The sequence below is a fragment of the Garra rufa genome, chromosome 2, assembly GCF_049309525.1.
Source record: "Garra rufa chromosome 2, GarRuf1.0, whole genome shotgun sequence".
NCBI classification, from domain to species: Eukaryota; Metazoa; Chordata; class Actinopteri; order Cypriniformes; family Cyprinidae; genus Garra; species Garra rufa.
Window position 1 is genome coordinate 14,949,409 of NC_133362.1, and position 9,107 is coordinate 14,958,515.

Here is a 9,107-nt window from a genome sequence, read left to right on the forward strand (position 1 = left end):
CATGAAGCGCAAGGAGATGATTGGCTGGGTGGCCCTGGGCCAGAACAGCAGTGGTGAGGAAGAACTTCTTCACTGGCAGGACATGAAGGAGAGCGGAAACCAACAAGTCTGCCGCTGGCACACGCTACTGGAAGCTTAGAGGAGAGAGATAGAAGTCTAATCACTCGTACCTACTGCGCTCCGCTGGATCTCCCTTTAGGATGAAGGTGAAAACCAAGACCAAAAATACCCACAAAAAAGCACTTTTAACAGTCTCAAACAAAGTCAAGGCATGTAATTGTAAAAATGTTGGAAGCACATACAAATACAAAGAAACACCCACACGCCGCTTTCCTTTTCCCTGAGAGTACTTGATACAGCCTCTTATCTGGTAACCAGGAAATGACTCCATGGCGTAATATACAGACTACTCTCTTTAGCTCCAGCAGCAACCAATCAAAACCCATTATTGCACGAGCCTCTGTGATTGTCGCCTAGCGATTTCATGAATGGAGGATTGATTTGAAATGATTAAATGCCTTTCTTCAGATCATTTAAGCCTCAAGTTCAGACACCAGAACCAGTTTTGGTGAGACCAAATGTTTAATGAGCAGAAAACTGTTAAACACGTGCACTTTCATTCACGCTCTCCTACTGTTAACACTGAAGCTGTTTCTTTTTTACATTTACATTTTTTATTACATTTTACATCAAAATATGCTGTAATTTATAGTCATGGACAGTGTTATGATAAAAGCTGCTATTAAAAGGAGTGCATGTTATCCCCTATTCATATGTGACCCTGGACCACAAAACCAGACATAAGGATCAAATTTTTGAAATTGAGATTTATACATCATCTGAAAGCTGAATGATTAAGCTTTCCATTTGAGGGTGGAAAAATATCAAAATATTGAGAAAATTGCCTTTAAAGTTGTCCAAATGAAGTTCTTAGCAATGCATATTAAGTTTGAATATATTTATGGTAGGAAATTTACAAAATATCTTCATGGGACATGATCTTTACTTAATATCCTAATGATTTTTGGCATAAAAGAAAAAATTATAATTTTGACCCATACAATGTATTTTTGGCTATTGCTACAATTATACCAGTGCTACTTAATACTTTTTTTGGTTTTGTGGTCCAGGGTTACATCAGAATAGGAGATTTTAAGGCATAGTTCACCCAAAAATTAAATATCTGTCATTATTTACTCACCCTAATTGTTTTCATTCAACACAAAAGTTGAATTTTTTAACTCTTTTCAGTGATTTCAGTGAATGAGGACTTGGTCAGGCTTCAAAAAGACATTTTATTCATTGTTAATTTTGATATCCGGATTTGATCTACCCTACATGTTTATAAGCGCATCTGATTAGTGAATGATTCTTTGGTTCAATGAATTACACTACAAGTCAAAAATTTTTGAACAGTAACCTTTTTAATGGTTTTTAAAGAAGTCTGTTTTTTCCACAAAGCCTGCATTTATTTGATCCAAAGTACAGCAAAAACAGTAAAATTTAGAAATATTTTTACTATTTAAAATAACTGTTTTCTATCTAAATATATACTAAACTGTAATTTATTCCTGTGATCAAAACTACATTTTCAGCATCATTACTTCAGTCTTCACTATCAAGTGATCCTTCAGAGATCATTCTAATATTATTGTTATTAATATTATTAATATTTAAAACAGCTGAGTACATTTTTTTCAGGATTCTTTGATGAATAGAAATATCCAAAGATAAGTATTTATCTGAATTTAAAAACCATTTCATTTTTGGGGAAAGAAATGATAAAAATTGATACTTTTTATTTAGCACGGATGCTTTAAATTGCTCAAAATTGATGATAAAGACATTTATAATGTTACAAAAGATTTCTATTTTAGATAAATGCTGTTCTTCTGAACTTTCTATTCATCAAAGAAACTTAAAAAAAATATTCTACTCAGCTGTTATAATAATAAATGTTTCTTGAGCAGCAAATCAGAATATTAGAATAATTTCTGAAGGATCATGTGACTGGAGAAATTATTCTAAAAATGTAGCTTTGAATAAATTATATTTTAAAATAAATTCAAATAGAAAACAGCTATTTTAAATAGAAGAAAGAAAATATATTTGTGCTTTGGATCAAATAAATGCAGGCTCGATGAGCAGAAGAGGCTTCTTTAAAAAAAACATTAAAAATAGTACTCCTCAAAAACCTTCGACTGGTAATGTAGTTTGCAAAAATGGTGAGTGCACAGATCTGGTTCTCAAGTTCATATGAATCAATGACTCACAATATAATCATAAATGCATACATTTTGGCCTTTTCCTCTCATGAAGCTATTGTATGGCTTGAGAAGACATTGAGTATAGTGCCCAAGTCATATCTACTATTTTTATAGTGCTTGTGAATCCATTTTGAAGCTTGAAAGCTCCAGTCCCCATTCATCGTAATTGCTTGGAAAGAGACCAATCCTACCTACTTACCAAAAACGGTCTGTACTCAGAGCACAGACACTTATGCATGTCCAAGACAATCTTAAAACTGTCCTTATTACATTAAAACCCGAAGTCTTTTCTAATGCATGCATGTGATGCTTTATGCACATATAAAGTGCCTGGTCTGATTAAATCTATATGGAGTTTTTATTTATAGACGGTGATTAGCATGCAGAACATTACAGATGCATGGACCACAGTGTTTTAAAAAATCAATAGTGCCTGTTTTGCATGCATTCAAATGAGTGGTTTTTAGAGATAAATGCATATATTTTTGTCTGTGATTAAAAACATCTCTAATAAACTAATTTTTTGGTAATGTGTTTTGTTATGATTCAGAATAGCAATAAATCTTGAACACTGTCTATCACAACTATGAAAATAGGTGATACTGCCAGAAAAATATATATATATATTCTAACCATATTGACGATGATGACAGAGAATCTGAAGCAGTTTTTAATTTTCCCCTCATGTAATGTTTGCGTAAGGGAGTGGAAGAGTCATTTATGCTCGAAGGAGATTAAGCACGGAGGTGTGAGGTTAAAAGATCATTAACAGTTTATAAGCTTTCAATTTATGATAAACCACATACTAATGAATGCCAGAGAGGAGTATACGAGCAATAAAATCTTTAAAAACCAAAAACGATTCTGAAGAGATAAGCCATATGTTAAGAAATACGCAAGGAGAGAGAGAGGAGGAAACGCAGAAGCAGAGGATGCGAGAAGAATGGAGTTTGATGCTGGAGCGTCATCATTGCCTAGTGACTCTCCTAGCAACAGGAAACATCTGTTTCGGTGTCGACCAATCAGGAGCTGGCGCAGTCTGTTATTGCCCGCTGCACAGAAAGGGGATATTTTAAGAGCCGAGAGTGAGCCGAATACTACAGGGATTATATCTAAAGCAAGACTTCGACATCTGGGGGCGAAGCGTCAAGCTCACACCGAGCTGAAAGCGGCTACATTCGGCACAGTATGAGCTGTTTTGAGCCTCTGGTTTGATGAATAACGCGCGTGTGAGGACTGTTAATGTGGCTTTATAAGTAAGGTAGGATCATTTACCTCTGTTTATCTCATTGATTTTTTGTTTTCTCTGAAACATAATGTTCTATTTTTATCGCATGCATTTGTTTATTTTGCAAGAGTTATAGCATATGCAGTTGTATAATCCTACTACACATAACAGACTCGTTCTCTAGTTTGGAATTTTTTGATTTTTTTGATTTTTGGAAAATGCGCGTTCTGTGATTCATTCATCAACGTGACAGTTGAGTGGCTGCTTATGCTGCATTATACAACATCATACACGCTTGCATATTCTGTGCTATTTTCAGCTACTGAATGTACCTATTTGGTACACTGTAGAAAAATAAAAAAGTAATATAGCACAGCATCATATTGTTAAAAATATTTTATACAACATAATACACGCATGTAGCCTATATTCTGTGCTATTTTCAGTTATTGAATGTACCTGTTTGGTACACTGTGGAAAAATAAAAAAGTAATATAGCACAGCACCTTACTGTTAAAAATATGTATAGGTATGCATTAGTCTATAGGTTTCGTTTTAATTTTTTAGTTTAAAATATTCTAAAATGTTTCTTAAAATTAAAACTATTGTTAAAGATGCACTCAGTATTTTTTTTTTTAGCACTAAAAGGTTTTCTCTGAGACTGATTAGTACATTTTAGGTGATGATGAAAGTAAGTTTCCAGTCATCTTATTAGCTTAAATAAAAAAAGATTTTCATTTACATGTGGGCTATATATTAATATCACACATAACCATACTTAATCTTGTTTTAGACGATGTTGCTAAAAAAAAGAAAAGAAAATCATGGCTGAAGTAAAATAGCATGTGTAAAGTTACATTAGAAAGTAAAAACTATTGCTATTTTGTCCAGAGTGCACCTTTAGCAATGCAAAACATATAGTTTTATCTTAAAATATTGTTTAAAAGTGTGAATGTAAATAAATAAAAGCATCCTAATATAAAATTGAATATAAAATACATAGGCCTGAGTAAATAAATAAAAGTAATTCAATTATAAAATACAATTAAATACAACATCTAATAATAATTACGAATATTATAAGAATTAAAAGTCATTTTTGCAGAATTCTCTATAAATATGAACTTAATGGCATGATGTGGCATTATACCATTATTAAATACCATAATAATAATAATAATAATAATAATAACAGTTCTAACAGGTTGATAAGACTTGTGTTCAAATTGTTTAAAAATAATTAAAATTTAAAGAGATAGTTTACTTCTAAATGAAAATTCTGTCATTAATTACTCACTCTCATGTCGTTTCAAACCAGTAAGACTTTGGAACACAAATTAAGATATTTTAGAGCTCTCTGACCCTTTATAGACAGCAGGGGTACCACAGTCGAGGCACAGAAATGTACGTTAAAATTAATTTAATCTAAAAATCTTAATTTGTGTTCCTTACGGGTTTTGAACGACATGAGGGTGAGTAATTATTTACAGAATTTTAATTTTTGGATGAACTATCTCCTTAATGCCAGTTAGGCCTACATTTAGAACTGTATATTCACCAAAATGTTTTGTTTTTTTACAGTTTAACACATTTACCAAAGGAAAGTAGAGTGAAGATAAATAGGCTACCTTTTTGGCTTTATTTATTCTCTCTCTCCTCTCTTGAGCGCACAAACTCACACGCAGCCCACACTAATCTATCCACCCACGGTTCTTGCGTGCCGCACCGCTGTGTTGACAGAGCACACGGCACGTTTCTTTGAACCTGATAAATCAAAATGCACGCTGAATAACACAGCAGCAAGACATCGTGCAACTACAGCACAGCTGCCTGCAGATGTCATTACATTAACTGCAACAGTTCTTGCTCGTCCGAGACAAAACTACACTAATTTCTGTTGTCACACATTTACACCAGTATAATACTGATCTGAAATCGTATTGGAAGCAGTAAGATTCAGTAAACGATACTGTATCTCTTTCTTCTCTGACTAGGAATCATTAGGCAATGTGTGTGAGCCAGAGGAAAGAGCCTCAGGTGAATAGAGGATTTGTCAGAGAGGTGTGTGAGTGTGTCTGTGTGAAGCAGTCCTCAGGTAATTAATACACACAGACCTTGTTACATAACACACTGACTGTAGGCTAGTCTAACCTAATCCACTTTACCGATGGCATAATGTTAGGGACACATTCACACTGATGGAATTATGTTGACTCATCTTTCACAGTAAGAGATTGAAAAAAGAGAGTTACGTTTGAGAAAATCCAATTTTGTCTGCAGGGTCTTTCCTCTAAGAGTGCCCTCAACGGTCAACAACGTCGAAAGTCGCCTACTTTAAGCGAAAATATGCGGAAGAGGAGGATGTTCAGGGAAGCCTACATGGATATTTACAAAAAGTGAGTGTCATTTGAAAGGTGCTTGAATGAAACAAAGTGTAATTAAAGTAAAATTCACAAAAATGTATTTTTTAAGCAAAGTTTATCAAGGAAAACTTTCAATCTTGGCTACACAAAGCCTTGTTTTAGATAGATAGATAGATAGATAGATAGATAGATAGATAGATAGATAGATAGATAGATAGATAGATAGAAAGATAGATAGATAGATAGACAGATGACAGACAGACAGACAGATAGATAGATAGATAGATAGATAGATAGATAGATAGATAGATAGATAGATAGATAGATAGATAGATAGATAGACAAAAGATAGATAGATGACAGATAGATGACAGACAGATAGACGGATAGATAGATAGATGACAAACATACAGATTACAGATGATAGATAGATAGATAGATAGATAGATAGACAGACAGACAGACAGACAGACAGACAGACAGACAAACAGATAGACAGATAGATGACAGATAGTCGACAGATAGATAGATAGATGACAGACAGACAGACAGACAAATAATAGATAGATCCTATCTAGTCTTTCTGATCCTATCTGTCACCCTGTTTGATTAAGACAGTTGTTCATTTCATGTAAACAACCCATTCATGTCTGCTCCTGTCTGTCTCATGTCTTCACACCTGTCATCTTCCAACTGTCTCTCCTCACCTGTCTGCCTCTCAGCACCTGATCCTGCGTGAGGAGCGCAGCTGCATCCTGCGCCTGTCTCTGCAGAAGCTGCGTTTCCTAGACGACCCTGAGGCTTACCTCCGCCGCTCCGTGCTCATCAACAACCTGCTACGCAAGATCCACCTGGACGAAGCCCAGAGGGACAGAGAGAAACAGAGGGATGACAGGGAAGAGGAGGAGGAGACGGAGAGGAGGCGGAAGAGACTGAAGGTGGTGCTCCAGGAGTTCCAGCACTACAAGCTGCTGCCCTATTCATCCTCCCCAGCCTCGTGCATCTGTGGCCTGGGCAGCTGCCACACCCTGCCTCCTGATCATGGCGCTTCAGTGCTACTCTACCATTTGGATGATAAAGGATAAGATGTCATCGGATACATGCAGGGGATTTTTCCAACTGTCTGTGACTGATTTCCCGGAGCCAGCATTAGGGAAAAGAAAGGAATTCGGGTTTGTGTGCATTTGTGCTTGTGCTGGTGAGCGTGAGCTCTGCGGTTTGTGATGTGACAGGTGTCTGTCCATATCAGGGTGTGCTATCACTGCCTCGCTCTGTTGATATGAACTTTGACCACAGACATTTTGTTTTCAGAAATTTGCTTGAGTGAGCTATAATCTTAAGCACTGTTTTCAGGGATAAAAAAAGGCAAACGAAAAGCCATGCACCTTGTGTTTGTTATATTATGTTATGTTAAGAAAAAAAAGCAAAAAACTTAAATCGTCAGTGTCAAAGTCTCAGCTGCTCCTAAGGATGGAGTGATTTTACTAAAGCTTTGTTGCTGTGAAATGGACTTTTTTGTGTGTAAGTGGCTACTGATGTCAAACTAGTAATGATTTTTTAAAAGAAGTTTCCATACCTTTAACAAAATAAAAGAAAATAGGGAAATGTATGAGGGCAAATGAGAAGTGAAAATATTTATTTCAATGCCTTCTCAGTTTTTTGTTTTGTTTTGGTTTTGGTTTAAACAGGGTCTGGCTCTCATCAAAAAAAGTACAAAACTGTCACCATATTTTACCAAGTACCCTTTTCAAATGTATTTATATTTCATTTTAAGGTACTTTTAAGTACTAATATGCACATTTAAGATACTAGCATGTACCATTTATCTTTTGTGCCTTAGAGCACAACTTTAATGACAGTTTTGTACCTTTTTGTCAGAGAGTGTAGTGACATGCAACTTTCATGATGTAAAAACATTTACTGCATTTGCTACTTGTGTTTCTTTGGCAGAAACTGTTATGTTAAGGTGACTCTGCCATCTAGTGTTATGGCGATGAATTCTCAGCTACATAGACCTCTTTGGTTCATTCATTCAATCAACTACTACCTGCAGTTTGTAATGCTGTTTTTACACTCATTTGTCCCTTTAGGTTGTCTGTCCAGTATACTAAATTTTCTATGCCTCTACATTTCTTGCTCTATAATCTTTGGATCTGAAAACCCTAGCTATGTGGGTGTCAGAATATCTCACAACAATGGCCTTCATTCAGTGCACAGACCTACAGTTTATGACTAACAGGGAAAACAAGGTATACATGCTCAATGTAGTGTCAAATCCGCAGCTCTCTTACACAGAACCTCAAATGATCCTGTTCTTGTCTCATATCGCTGTGCATGTCTCTCATACGTTGATTACAAATGTTTTCTAACAGGCAAAGTTGTGCAAAATATTTTGGTACAGTTAATACTGACTGGTACTCTTACTATTAATATTTTGTGTGTTTGTTTATGCACATTTGTATGGTACTTTTTTTCAATATCTGAATGTAATTTACTGAAATCTATATTCAGAGTGCTATCTTTTGGACATTTCAAAGCGTAGACATGGATATCCAGTTTATTTTGAAATGGAGCTATATTTTGTTTCAAGAAGAACACTATTCCTCAGAGAATTTAGTGCTATTTTGCCAAAAGATTTTAAAGTAGCATACGAAAATTGTCTATTTTCATGCCACTGCAGTCAAATAAAATATATTATTGAATGTTTCACCAAGTCGTTTCTCCTTTTTTAGTGTAAATAAGTATATGCGCATAAGAAATGTAATTTACCAGCATTGGCCTTTTCCTCCAGAATGTGCGGCCGCTCCCGAATCTATCCAGTGATGGCGTAATCTGTGCGGCAAATATTGCTAAACGTTTCCTTGACAAAAGTGGTCTTACACCAGGGGGCGCTTTGCGGCACAAGAATCCGAATTTCCCGTTGACCTGTAGTTAAATCTCAGAACGCTAGAAGCGTTGTCGTTTAAATCACGCATATAAATAATCCCACGCAATCGCTCCTAATCATAAACTTCTATGATTGGCTAATCACTCCACAGCGATGTGAAAAGTAACAGGCACCACGTGACAATGCTGACTCCATGATGTTTCATGGGCGGGTTAAGTTATATTTTTATATCTAAATAAAGTAAACCTTTATATTGTATAACAGTTGGATGAATATCTAACAGCGAAGAGTTAAAATATAATTCTATTTATTTAGACCCATGGTACTTGACCAATCACAGGCAATGTCCGGGCTGCTAAGCC

At 35.5% G+C, this 9,107-nt stretch overlaps 1 protein-coding gene across 1 annotated transcript in view; it reads left to right on the top strand.

Moving 5' to 3' along the window:
- Positions 1–8,567, top strand: part of syt16 (synaptotagmin XVI) — a 36,363-nt gene extending 27,796 nt beyond the window's left edge. The window contains exons 7-10 of the mRNA XM_073833735.1: positions 1–3,528; positions 5,490–5,590; positions 5,776–5,891; positions 6,581–8,567. The exon at positions 1–3,528 is cut by the window's left edge and continues 175 nt beyond it. Of these exons, the coding sequence (XP_073689836.1) occupies positions 1–139 (139 nt within the window). The 3' untranslated portion in view covers positions 140–3,528; positions 5,490–5,590; positions 5,776–5,891; positions 6,581–8,567. The remainder of the gene's footprint in view (positions 3,529–5,489; positions 5,591–5,775; positions 5,892–6,580) is intronic.
- Positions 8,568–9,107: the final 540 nt, after the last annotated feature.